Source organism: Haliotis cracherodii, unplaced genomic scaffold (genome assembly GCF_022045235.1).
Source record: "Haliotis cracherodii isolate W230 unplaced genomic scaffold, xgHalCrac1.p SCAF_7, whole genome shotgun sequence".
Taxonomy (NCBI): domain Eukaryota; kingdom Metazoa; phylum Mollusca; class Gastropoda; order Lepetellida; family Haliotidae; genus Haliotis; species Haliotis cracherodii.
Genome location: NW_027266330.1, coordinates 49894683 through 49909305, shown reverse-complemented (window position 1 = coordinate 49909305; position 14623 = coordinate 49894683). Strand labels below are relative to the sequence as shown.

Here is a 14623-nt window from a genome sequence, read left to right as displayed (position 1 = left end):
ATATTTTTGAAATTGAGGTACATAGTTAGATGAGGAAGAATGTTTAGCCAAAGTTTCACCAAGTTTATTTGCAATATCTGAAGTATTTGTCAATAATTCATTCCCATTTTTAAGATGGCGAATGTTAGATTTAGAACCCTTACCTTTGATTCGTTGGATCATGTTCCATCCTTTTGACATTGGCGTACGTGAGTTTATTTTTGAAACAAAATGTTGCCAAGACTGGCATTTATTTTGTTTAAACGTTCGCCGAGCTTTAGCATTCAAAATTTTAAATTGATTCAAATTATGTACCATAGGATGGCGACGGAAATAATGCTCTGCCTTTTTCCGAGCCTTCCGAGCTTGTTTGCAGGTAGAATTAAACCATGGTTTACGTATGTGTGGAATCGTAGAGGACTTAGGGATACAGGTATCAGCTATTTTGTTCAGTTCATCAGAAAATAGTTGTACAGGATCAGGGACATCGATAAACAGATCAGGTTGTAACTTCTCAGATGAAAGAATTTCAAATAAAGGCCAGTTGGCTTTAGTGAAGTTCCATCGTGATGATGGAGGAACATCAGATGGAATAACAGCTTTGAGAACGGTTGGAAAATGGTCAATTCCACACAGGTCGTCATGGACTGACCATTCAAACTCATTCAGTAGATCAGAATCCACAAGTGACAAATCCAGGGAGGAGTATGTACCTGTACCCGGATGTAAATAAGTGTAGGAAGTATCATTAAAAAGACATAAATTGTTGTTGGAAATAAAATCTTCCAGGACTTTACCTTTATTGTTAGAATGTGCACTTCCCCATAGGGGGCTGTGTCCATTCAAATCACCCATAATGATGCAAGGCTTAGGTAGCTGGTCATAGAGGGCCTGGAGATCAACATGCTGAAGAGATGAAGTCGGAGGAACATAAACAGAGCACAAAGTAAACACAATGTGCAAGGTCACACGGACAGCAATAGCTTGTAGTGGAGTAATCAGTGGAACAGGGCTGTGGATCACTCCCTGCTTCACCAAGATTGAAGACCCCCCAGTGGCTTTTGACCCTGGAGGAGAAAAGAAATGATTATGAATTATATTGTCGTATATCAAGTTGATCTGTATCTTTAAAATAGGTTTCCTGTAAGCAAAATGCTGATGGTTGAAAATCCTGTATCAATAACTGTAAGTCATTAAAATTATTCTTTAGTCCTCTACAATTCCACTGAATAAGGGTATTTGAGCTGTTCATGGCGGCTCAACTGGAGATCGCGAGCGGGATGAGGGACCACTCCCATGAACTGGGAGTGAAGGACTGACCTCCATCTCCAGAGGTACAAACTGATTGTGAACCTTTATAGATGTTGACTGAGTAGAAGGCACCTCCAAATGTTGAAGGGCCCTGGCCTTTTTTTTCAATTGCTTTTTTTTCTTTGAAGACATGTGGGCTTCGCCCTGTACTATTTCAGGGACAATTTCATGTTCAGATGATGGATCTTCTGCAGGTGTTACAATGTCCGTCTGCGAGGCCGATGTTGAAACATTTGACAGAGAAAGAACAGACTCGGAATGGTCATCGAGAATGATCTGTTCATCCACCCAAGATAACGGTGTTTGAGACGATGTTGTTCTCATGGTAGGTTTGGCAACAGGAGCAGGAGAGGAAACTGCAGCTGAATAGGTTAGAGTTGAATTGGTGGGAAGAGGCACCAACTTTTTAGATTCAAAGTAAGAAATATTGCTAGTGTGTTTGATTTTTTTAATTTTACTTCACGATCATATAAGGGACAGGATTTGGATGAGGCCAAGTGTTCTCCAGAGCAGTTTGCACACTTGATGCTGTTGGAGCACTCAGAGCCCTCATGAGCTCCGCCACAACGGGAACAAACCGAGCTATTACGGCAAAACTTGGCCCCATGACCGAACTTTTGACATTTGAAGCATCGGAGTGGATTTGGTACGTATACCTCCACTCCGATGTTGAAGTATCCAGCCTTTATATTATTTGGAATTGAAGAAAGTGAGAATGTAAACAGATAAGTATTTATTTTGGTAATTGTGCCATCATCTTTCCTTTTCGTAAACAGCAATTATTCCTTGATTTTTCAGCTCAGCTGCAATTTCCTCCTCACTCATGTCAGAAAGGCAACGAGCCCTGTCTCTGACTATGCCTCTGCAGGAGTTCAGTGTCTGGTGCACTGAGACAACAACTGGAATATTCACAAACTGTTTTAATTTCAAGAGATTGTCAGATTGTTGTCTCCGTGCACATTCCACTAACAGGGAACCGCTTCGGAGTCGCGTTACGTTTTTCACCTCTCCACAGACGCCTTTAATGCCCAAGGAGATAGCAAATGGGTTCAGCTTTAAAGGTGTCTCATCAGAAGATGAGATCACAATAAACCTGGGCCATGTGTCAACAATTTCAGACGAGTCTTCATCGGATGATAAAGACTCAACATGTCTCCGTTTATTCTTTGATGAACCAGATGGAATGGGAAGAGCCATGGTGTAAGGAAATGTTTCGACATCTCTGCTCCCCACCCACCATGGAGTGTCAACAAGGACGATGGTGCAGTGGAAGCCTGCCTGCACCACCAGGGCTACAGGGATGTTATACTCCAGCAAATAGAAACTTGAATAGCTATGGAATCTGACAGAAGAAATGCCAGGCTGGTTCGCCCATGACACGTTTCTGGAGAAACACAGAATTCAGCGGTTTATAATGCCAGATTGGCCCATGAGCCACCGCCTTCTGGCATAGGACTCTAAGACTCAAAATTGAAATTAACAAGATCAAATTTATGATATATCCTGATCCAAATTTGGTTAATATAACTCGAAATTGGTCAATACAAGTATTCCATGCACAGGGCATGGCGTGACCAGCCGATTGATAGAAACGGGCCAATTCTACCACCCGTCTAGGTGAAGTAAGGGTCGAAGTGGTGTGTTGGGCAAAGGAACACTGTTCCTGGCTCCAGTGCCCTCAGCCACCAGAATCCCGTCCTCCACCGACACAGGGGCGCAACCCACGGCAAACAGGTTGCCCAATTCGGTCGCCTCATACGACCAGCAATGGGGTGCTGTGGAAATATTCTACCCAGGTTCCACACGGGGGAAGAGCTATTAGCGCTACCCAGCACTCACCACGAGGAGGTTGCTCTTCACGAGTGCCTGGATACATTGGAAATAACCCGTGAAGGTCTTCAACAACCCATGCTAGCCGTATGACATGAAGCTTGGAAAACAAATCGTGAAGATCCGGGTTAGAACAGGTCTTCAGCAATATATGCTTGTCGTAAACGGCGACTAACGGGATCGGGTGGTCAGGCTCGCGGACTTGGTTGATGCATGTCATCGATCACAATTGCTTGGATCGATGCTCATGATATTAATCACTGGATTGTCTGGTTCAGACTCGATTATTTACAGACCGCCGTCATATAGCTGGAATATTGCTGAGTGCGGCGTTAAACAACAAACAAACCAACCAACATGGGAAATACCCAGTTTCACGCATGGTCTCCAGTCGTCGCAGAGTTATCTCCCTTTACCACTTCAGCCAACTGTCCTATTGCGCAATATTTATTTTCCTTGGGTGTAATATAAGGATGCTGTCGCAAGGGAAACAAAAACAAAAAGAGATCAATTTCTAGAGGTTTAATATTGAACCAGATTCCGGTTCTTTGCTTTTCAATTCAATAGTATTACTAAATAAAGGACTATTTTTAAACAAAGAGATATACTCACAAATAGAGCTTGAATTAAAAAAGACAAACACGTGCACGCAGCCGGTTCTCCAGTAAATTCACATAAGATACCATCCAACACACGTAATCTGTAATACGTCTCTTTTAGTTACCGTTATACCAGTATGATTTTCACAGTGAACACACAATCAGGGATGTGGATTCACAAGGAAGAAACTTGGGCAAACATACAAAGATATTTTTACAACGTGGCAATTTCAGTTCTTTCATGAGAGAAAACAGGATACATGGGAAATAACCCGCGAAGGTCTTCAACAACCCATGCTAGCCGTATGTCATGAAGCAAACCGCCACGATTGCGAAAGTAGAAAAACAGCAGTCGGCTGAAACGAGTCTAAGTGGGAATACGTAATCTGCTCAAAATAAGAAATCGGACTTTCCTGAAACAATAGTGACGCATCATGATACATTGTGTCAAACACTGTAAACTTAGCCCCACATCTTAATGATGTTTTTGCTTAAGGGACTACTCATTTATTTTGGGGAGAGGGGGCTGGTAGGATTGAGCGTGAGAGGAGTTCATAAAAAATGAGACAGTGCTATTAGTTTCAAATAAGAAAACATATATGTTTGAACATTACGTGGGGACTGGTCATTTATTATAGGGACCGGCATGAGAAGATGTTACATTATTTGGGGGCCAAAACAAACTAGGGATGTGTCACCAATTCACCACCTCAATCCCATCCCCTGTCAATTCACCCCCACCAACCCACATCCGCCTATAATGACTTACCAGTCTCAAAAGATCGTGTGTTTTTTTGCTGTAACTGTGAGTATCAGGCAATCTCATTAAAACCAGATATTAGTTATAAAAACACAAAAACAACAGACACAGTTTTAATGCATACAATTTTAAAGGTAAATGGAAATGTATGTTTATAATATTTGTGCAGTATTTGTCACCCCTTCGTTGTCTGCAAGAAAGCCAGTTCGCCCTGGTTAAGTCCCTTGGTCTGTCAGCACTGAGCTCGTGGATTTCACTTAAGCCGTAAACATCTAAGACTTGCATCACTTGGTCTTTCTAACGCCATATTAAACTGACATGCAATGATAAAACACATTTCGGAGCGGCATTATATCGAATTCACTCAAGATCACTGAGCCATTCCCATTTTATAATCTATCGCTAAGGCGAACAAATCAGGGAAAATATTAGAATATTATCCATGACCATGTTCCACATACTTACAGTTCTACTGATGTTTTGTTATTTTCGTGACGTACACGTTGCTTCAAGATTGTGTCTGAACGTCTGTTTACCGCAAAAGAAAGCGGAATTGAACAATTTGTTTTATATCCACGTTTTAAACAATAATTGCAAGTCATTCCATACTGGATGTTTCCATAAACCGGAGAAAAATGAGGGCCATGTCCACAAACAGCGAATGGGTGAGTGAGTTGGGTTTAACGCCGCTTTTAACAGTATTCCAGTTACATCACGGCGTGTCAGCTTGATGTAGGAGGAAAGCCCGAAGTGATGCAGGTCTCAGACGTTTACCACTTCGATGAAACCCTCGAGCACGGGTATGCTGACAAACCCAGAAACATAATTGGCGCGTACCGGGATTCGAACCCACAATCATAGGTTTCTGGCGTGCCCAAGGGACGCAACTCATCACAGCGAATCGCGGCGCCTTAGACGACTGGGCCACCCGTGCCCCTTGTCCACTAACAGACTGTAACTTGATTGGGTGACATTTCCGCTTGTTAACGACTTGTATCAAGGTTGTGTTCTTATTTTACAGCTTCAATTAATCTGTAAAAGTGTGGATGTGGATATTCAAGATAAGTTTGAAAGACACCAAAATATAACAAATTAGAGAAAACATTCTGCCAACTTGATTGCATTTCCGTACAAGCGTCACATGTACACCGGTACATTTTAAGTCCGCTTCAATCACTTTCATCCCATTTCTTCACCGACATCAAATGTGGCAACATGGAGGCACAATTGCAATACTTTCAGGACAACACTATTCATGTGGGGATTTAAAATGATTATATTACAGAGAAGAAACGAAACATGTCAACAAATTCATGATTTGAAACAACTTTTGGAGAATTTGTGCACTCAGTTGTTTGTTGTGTCATTTCCCAGAAATGTAGGAAATGTGTGATAAACTGATAGATTACCGCAGATTCATATTCATAACAATACTCATGTGAGGATGCAAAATGGTTCTAATACACAACAGAAACCAGTCAAGTAGAAAACAATACATTTAGCTAACCTTGTTACATTCTTGTACACAACAAACAGCACATAGACAGGTAACTTCTATGTCCGCCTCAAACAATACAATCACATTACATTTGACAGTTTAAATAAATATGTCACACTACAAGTTTACACAATGTCATGTATATTTTATTTACTATGTGAGGGCATTATAAATAAGTGACTTCTTGGAGTCAGTCATGGTGATGTCCACCCCGATGACCACCTTCATGTTGACTGTGAATCCACCTGGCGGCCCAACACTAAACACGGGGAGAAGAGACTCCCTCCACTCAACATCCAACTTGGCCAAAACAATCTCCCTGTCGAGATCAATGAAGGCGAGTCTCGCCCTCCCCACGTCCAGCAAAACGCCATAGTGGAGGGTGGCCTGTGTGCGGGGTGTGTTAGACATTGTGTTTTTGTAACACTCCCCCCGCTTCCCCTGCTGATACACCCTGGTACAGAGACTCCTCCCGTGCATGCCACAGCGCCATAAACTGACACACCAGGAGCGGCGCTGTTCAGAAACATACCACCCACTGTCCACCTGGCTCTCCTCCCCCACACACATCTCCAGGACAAGGCACCCCAACCATCCACCCACCACACCCACCCTGGAGTGGGTCTCCCAGTATCGTGGTGTGTGTGGGGCAGGGGTGACATTAGAGGGGGATGGAGGAAGGGGGATGGGGGTGGAACTACAGGTGCCGCGGTATCTCTGTAACCTGCCGCTGTCGCTGTGTCGTGTGGCGGGCGGCGAGTTGACCAGCTCACCGTCTGTAGTTACGTGGCACCAGACTGTGTTGGCTCGAGCAGCGTCCAGTTGTAGTTTAGGACCTGGAAATATACATTTTGTTTACAGTTTACCAAAGTTCCTGTCTTCAGATAACAAATGGAGCAGCTCATTGTGAACCTCGTTTCAATGTTTCAAAACACCACACTGAACGATCGGCTGTCATGTTCGTCTGTCTGTGAATTTCATTGTTATTGTGGCTAAAATACAAATAATTTCACTGTGAAAGTATTTGTATGGGTATTTTAAATGTTTTACATAAATGCTTGTATGGATTGACAATGAAATCTTTACTGCATAAAACATGTTGTTAGTTAAGCTGGTCTGCCGTCAGTCGTCAGAAATGGACACTTGCTGCCGGAAAACGCATATGTATCTTCATTATGTCACGATAAAACTATTATTGTTACTATTCGAAACTCTTCTTGTACAATTTTGTAAACAAATAAGACAGAAAAAGCTGTTGTTTGACAATATTTTTACACGTGAGTGTTCAATAGACACAGTGTGAACAGGTAACTTCTACGTACGCTTCAGTCACTGGCCACATTTCAGCACACTCGCTGGACGGGAGGATGTCGCGTCATGTGATGTGACTGGGCCATGTATTTGTGAATTATTTCATAGTTTTATGATGTATTTTTCAAATTGAACAGTTTTCTTATATCTCTACACAGTTCGTTACATATTCCTCAACAAAAAGACACTGATACTGACCATTATGATCATCACTATGTGTAGGTTAGGCCGAGACGACCCAGTGTTTCATCGTTGAAATGATAATTAAACCGTGAGGCGCGCAGAGCCCAGTTAATCAACCGTTTCAATGATTAGCACCTGGGATCCGAGTGGTCTAACATACTAAAACATTTATGTCACCCTAACTGCTTAAAACACATTGTTTTGTTGAAGGTATTTTTGAAAGATATTAAGGAACTCCATGCCCAACTGTGAGAACACTGTGTCAGTCGGCCCTACGTGAAGCACGTGAAATGTGTTCTCCGAGGCTATTGCATGTCCACCTGGCACGTTGCCGGTTTGGGTTATGAAATGCATGTCCCGGGGCAAGTATACCATTCATATTTGACAAACTCGAGCACATTTATCAATCAACTAAATATTACTTGCCCATGTTGATGGGCCTATTATGAACAAATATAGCCCTGATCAAGATAACAGTAATTTCTTGTATCTGTTCGTTTTGTTGAACGAAAAGCTACAAAATCACAAGTACTGTACAAATACTCGACTTCGTAGAATAACATAAAACTTGCATAAAACACATTTCGCAGTTCATAAAGGGATAAAACAATTTGTACTGATGTACTAAATAATTAGTTGTTAATTTTCCTCCCTTTCTCCAATGTCGCCGTGGTAGAAGACTACATTCGTTTGCCTTCAGTGCGGACTTCGCTGGTTCGTATCCCGCTGGCGACAAACATTTTTCATGAAATTGTTCTATCATCAAGATAAATGATAGAGGAAAAAAGAAGTTCAGTCATTGCCAAGTGGTGTTAAACTAACAATTCAGTCAGTTAAACCACGGAAAAAGGAGCCATGGTTTAAATATATTTAACATTTAAGTCAGTGGGTGAACATCCAGCGTATTTGATGACACATGCTTATTTTACTGTAAATGGCGGAATATCTGAACCAACTTTTTATCCATATTCAACTCATACCCGTAAATATTCAAATATGTATACAAATTTAAGTATAAACTTTCACCTTTAATCAATCATCAACCATTTCCAGCCTTCTCTCTACACTTCTCTTCTCGGCGTAGACGAAATGATTTATTACATGAGGACATTTTTCGATAAATATTTTTACTGCTTCATGCAGTATGATATTTACTGCAGCGCATCAATATCTTTACATGCTATTGTTTTAAGTATGGGCTTCAATCTTCCCGGAAGCATTGACATTAAACAAACTAGCACCTGTAATTGTTTGACAAACAAGACACATGAGCTAAGACTTAGTTTTAGCCATTATACAACATGAACCTTTGTAATATTGACTTGTTCAGCTACAAGTACCTGTTGAGAAGGGAGAGACAGGTTTTGTTTTGTTCGTTTCTTGTTTAACGCCGCAGTCAGCAACTTTCCCGCTTTATTGTGAGTGAGTGAGTATTGTTTTTAGCAATATTCCAGCAATATCACGGTGGGGGACACCAGAAATGGGCTTCACACATTGTACCCATGTCCGGAATCGAACCCGGGTCTTCGGCGTGATGAGCGAACGCTTTAACCAGTAGGCTACCCGACCGCCGTTCACGCTTTATAACGGCAATCTGTAGATACTCGAGTATGGACCAGAAAATCCAGTGATTGACATCATGAGCATCGATCCACGCAATTGGGATACGATGACATGTATCAACCAAGTCAGCGAGCCTGACGACTCGATCCCGATCCCGATCACGACAAGCATGGGTTGCTGAAGACCTATTCTATCCCGGATCTTCACGGGTCGGGAGAGCCAGGTAGGCCTTGCACATGTCTCTACCAGCGGGACACATTAAAGTCGTTGATGAACAAAATCACGACTAGTTCTCCAAGCTTCGTGTCATCCTCTTATTCCAACAATTGACGAGAGATCTCCGTGGCTGTTAGTGACGAAACTTCACGGGTGGACAACCTCAGTACACACAGTATCATGTCTTGTGTTTAAACAAACGACTGTGAATGCCATTAACCAAAGAGGTGCAACGCCCTGCACCAAAATATAATGTCCCCGTGGGCGAGGGGGGTTCTTAAGTTTTCAAGACAATCTGGATTTTCATAATAGATTTTCAGTAAACAATGTGAGAAACTCGACAACGTCCATGCGACCAGACACCAGAAATGTCCAGAAACTACAGACATGCAGGCAGTATCGTGTTCTGTGTTTAAAGGGAAGTCAACATCACGCAGTATCATGTCCTGTGTTTAAAGGGCGGACAACATCACAGCACGCTGTATCATGACCGGTGTTTAAAGGTTTCACAATCTCAGCACGCCAAGTACCGTGTCCTATGTTCAAAGGGTAGACATCACCACACCAAGTACCATGTCCCGTGTTTAAAGGGCGGATAACATCACTCCACCAAAGTGCCATGCCCCATGGTAAAAGGGCAGACAGTATCACCACACCAAGTACCATGTCCCGTGTTAAAAGGGCGGACAAAATTACTACACCAAGTACCATGTCCCGTGGTAAAAGGGCGGACAACATCACTACACCAAGTACCATGCCCTGTGGTAAAAGGGCGGACAACATCACTACACCAAGTACCATGTCCTGTGGTATTAGGGCTGACAACATCACTGCACCAAGTATCATGTCCTGTGGTAGTAGGGCGGACAACATCACTACACCAAGTACCATGTCCTGTGGTATTAGGGCTGACAACATCACTGCACCAAGTATCATGCCCTGTGGTAGTAGGGCTGACAACATCACTGCACCAAGTATCATGCCCTGTGGTAGTAGGGCAGACAACATCACTACCTCAAGTACCATGCCCTGTGGTAAAAGGGCGGACAACATCACTACACCAAGTACCATGCCCTGTGGTAGTAGGGCGGACAACATCACTACACCAAGCCCCATGCCCTGTGGTAGTAGGGCAGACAACATCACTACCTCAAGTACCATGCCCTGTGGTAAAAGGGCGGACAACATCGCTACACCAAGTACCATGTCCCGTGGTAAAAGGGCGGACAACATCACTACACCAAGCCCCATGCCCTGTGGTAGTAGGGCTGACAACATCACTACACCAAGTATCATGTCCTGTGGTAGAAAGGCGGACAACATCACTACACCAAGTACCATTCTCTGTGGTAAAACATCACTACACCATATCCCATGACCTGTGGCAAAAGGGCAGTCAACATCACTACACCAAGTAACATGCCCCGTGTTTAAAGGGCGGACAACATCACTACACCAAGTACCATGCCCTGTGGTAAAACATCACTACACCATATCCCATGACCTGTAGCAAAAGGGCAGTCAACATCACTACACCAAGTAACGTGACCCGTGTTTAAAGGGCGGACAACATCACTACACCAAGTACCATGCCCTGTGGTAAAACATCACTACACCATATCCCATGACCTGTAGCAAAAGGGCAGTCAACATCACTACACCAAGTAACGTGTCCCGTGTTTAAAGGGCAGTCAACATCACTACACCAAGTAACATCACTATATCCAGTATCATGTGTTCAGAACATGGACGACATGACTGCACCTAGTACCGTGTTGTGTTGAAAATGGTGGATAACATCAGTACACCCGTGTCATTTTTTGTGTTCAGAAGATGGTCAACACCACTGGACACAGTACATTGTTCCATGCCTTGTGTTTAGGAAATGGAAACATTACAACACACAGTAACGTGGTGGATTTCAGTGATGCACCAATCACTTTATACTTTGTGAAACGTTTTCAGCAGTGCCCTGTCGACTAGGAAAAAGCGCTTCACCCAGTAACCTATCCTGTCCGTTAAGGGCGAGCAACGGAACATGTAAAGTGTGGAACACGGCCAAGCACGCATCTGATTGTACTCACACTGCAGAGTCACCGGCGTTCTCGTTCCTGTTTTCAGAGTGTAGGTTTTAACACCCGCATCTGCAAAACAATTTCAAGATAAAAGAACAAACATAAATGTTCTCACACATATATAACATTAAGTTAGATGTTGAGATGTTTCACGAGCGGAATACACCATCTTTGTACACAACAAAATATCTGCAAAGACAAATCTGGGGCCGTTTAATAACTACAGTGGTTTAAAGAAAAATCCCAATCTAACTCCCCCTCCCCCAACCTTCAACTGCTGTACACTACTGATGGAGATTCATTCAGTATCAGATCTTTAACCATTAAATTTACACATATCATAATATCATGTCAAATTGAAAATTTAGATCTGTGAAAAATGGAATTATTCAAATTCATATTTGTAAAAAGCTTACAAGTTCATCTTAAGATTATTCAAACCTATTTGTGGTTTGGCATTTTGTGCTTTTGAAAATATAGCCTGTGAAATATAGCATGAAAACCGAAGGCCTATACATGGCTACGTTATTTTGTATTGTTATTGTTTTCAAACTAATGAAACGTATCTTACCAAAACTTGCCAATGGAGTTGGATCGTCAGCTACCTCCAGCACTTTCAGCTTAGAACAAAAGAAAAACCAAGAATCATATAACAGTAGGCTTGTTTTGAATATGAGATACAGGCGTCCCTTGACATGACATGTACCAAGTCAATCGTGAAATGCTAAATTTAATAAAAGCTCGTACATCAGAAAAAACGACCCGTATGTACACACGTTTGCTGAATGAGAATACTTACATCTTTGTATTTGTTTTCAAGGTCAGTTAGATGGCTATCGTCTGTCTGTGTCCCTTGATCTGTACAATAAACACACGCAACTGTTACAAATCGATGAGTTATTTGACTTTTCCCTGAGGTGTTGTTGATAATGTATAGATGGCTTATAAGCAACCCATCTTTAACTGAACATCAACATAAATTCGATAACACAGTATTCAGTAGTAATAAAAAGAATAAAGTTTAATGTCATCGTGTTCTACCAACTATTTTAAAGCCAAGTTTTCAAATACCCACTCTTTGTTTGTTTTATTCAAAGCTTCAATCAATCTTCATATACAAAATGAACTATCGCCAGAGTAAGAAGCAAGTACCTGCATGTGTATGTGCCTGAGCTGCTGATCCATCTTCATTGACAGACCCGAAGTCAGAAATGTAGGATTTCAATTTCTCCAGGCCTCCTGTGTTTAACCTGGATGCGGGTGCACTGTGTGTCTCAGGTGGAACTGATCTGAGATGTGTCTTCGCTGTGTCTTGTATCGAACACTCCAGTGTGAGAAAGTCAGAGTTTGAAGCATATCTGAGCACTGTCCTGATGTAGTCTGAGGTCCACTTGCATCTTTCTCTCTCGCCTTCAGAGGTAACTTGTACAGTGTGCAGCTTTGACAGTTCCTGCTTCGTCTGATTCTCCAGATCTATGACCAGCTCCTTCTCTCTTTGATCAAGTTGTGTCCTCAGAGAATGGAAAGTGTGGTGGATGGCCTCCTTAAGAGCGCTACTTGTATTCTTTGTGGCATTTACGACTTTGCTGACGCTCTTCAAATATGCTTGGTGACAAGTATGATGGGCAGTCACATTCTTCCCATGTTGTTCTATCCGTCCTTTTGCAGCATCAGCAGCCACATCTAAATCCTCAACGTCGTGCTCGGCATGCTCGCCAAGCCTGCATTTGGCACAAATTGAAATGTTGCAGTTTTTATCAAAATATTCAAGAGGATAACGATTGTGAAGTTTGCATACTTGTTCTACAAACATGTCCCCCGTATCCCGAAAGGTTTCAACAACATGTCTTCTGGTAGCTTTAAAACCATTGTGCAAGTTCTGGCAGTATTCACAGAGGAACTCTTCACACTCTTGACACCAACACACAGCCTGATTGCCATCATTTTCATGTGTACAGAGGATCTCTGTGGGGCGATGTTTGACGGTCAGGTGGAATATTTCCTTCTGTCTGACTGCATCCTTCTGGAGGCTTGTGTCTGCGAGGTTGACCTCCCTCTGACACGTAGAGCATGATATCACACCACCAGCCGCAGATGTCACACACGTCTCACACACAGCGTGTAGACAGGGCAGTAAGTAGGGGACTGGACCTTTCAGGGTAAACTGCTGATGACAGACAGAACACTTCGGGAAGGTGTCCATTCTGGAACAGAGAAGAGCATTGTCTCTATTACAACAAGAACATTGCATTTACAATTGTAATAATGCGAACAGTTTATCAATAATGGCACATTGATTTCACGAAAATAAATGGACTAAACCTAAGCATTTACACTTGATCCATGATGTATTTGAATTAAAACAGGCAATCACATTACAACTGATTATTGAATATTTAAAGATAAAGATTCCTCGAGACACATGTTGTGATATTGTAGAATTGAATAATGATGCTGGTTGTTAGAACGTTTTCCTAGACTGCCTTTCTTATTCTGGTGACACTGAATGTCAACACGGCATTGTGCCTAATGCATGCCTACTGATGCGGTGAATGCTCTAGCAAACACTAAGTAATCAGAGCCGTCATTTGTATGCATATTTCATAATCAACTAGTGTATTGACGTCGAAATGCCGCCAATCAAACTGCATTAGACTTATGAATTGGCTGTATCGCTCATGAGGACGGTTACAAACACAGAGGCCGTGTGATACACGGAATTAGAAATTAATCTATTTTGGTCTGTTTTTGGTCTTATGTCTCAGTAAAATTGAAAAAACGCTCTTAAAAAAAAGAGATCATATCTCTGAACATTCAATTAGAGGAGGTGGCGATGCCAATTTTGTAGCCATAGCCGTGTACATTAGAAAGTTATACTGATTCAATAGTTCAAAGGGAAACTATCTTTTCTTGTACTACCTATCAGTAAACACTATATACTCCACTCGTACCTTCCTCTTCTTGTACTACTTACCAGCATACACTACATACTCCACCCGTATCTTACTCTTCTTGTACTACCTACCAGCATACACTATATACTCCACCCGTACCTTCCTCTTCTTGTACTACCTCCTACCATGCACTATACACTCCACCCGTATCTTCCTCTTCTTGTACTACCTACCAGCATACACTATATACTCCACCCTTACCATTATTATTCTTGTACTACCTACCAGCATACACTATATACTCCGCCCTTACCATTATTCTTCTTGTACTACCTACCAGCATACACTATATACTCCATCCGTACCTTCCTCTTCTTGTACTACCTACCAGCATACACTATATA

General features: G+C 42.2%; 1 protein-coding gene across 1 annotated transcript; it reads right to left on the bottom strand.

Moving 5' to 3' along the window:
• Nucleotides 1-5521: 5521 nt before the first annotated feature.
• LOC139447627 (uncharacterized) lies at nt 5522-13694 on the bottom strand. The gene is made up of 5 exons (XM_071229038.1): nt 12478-13694; nt 12125-12183; nt 11897-11945; nt 11335-11394; nt 5522-6813 (listed from the first exon to the last, which is right to left on the bottom strand). Exons 1-5 carry the CDS (start codon nt 13574-13576, stop codon nt 6131-6133), a joined length of 1950 nt encoding a protein of 649 aa, XP_071085139.1. The 5' UTR covers nt 13577-13694; the 3' UTR covers nt 5522-6130.
• Nucleotides 13695-14623: the final 929 nt, after the last annotated feature.

Coding starts and splice junctions, on each gene's coding strand:
- LOC139447627 (XM_071229038.1), bottom strand. CDS start 13,576: ATGCAATGTTCTTGTTGTAATAGAGACAATGCTCTTCTCTGTTCCAGA. Junction 12,184..12,477: donor TCAGGCACATACACATGCAG/GTACTTGCTTCT, acceptor TTTATTGTACAG/ATCAAGGGACACAGACAGAC. Junction 11,395..11,896: donor AACTCCATTGGCAAGTTTTG/GTAAGATACGTT, acceptor ATTGTTTTGCAG/ATGCGGGTGTTAAAACCTAC.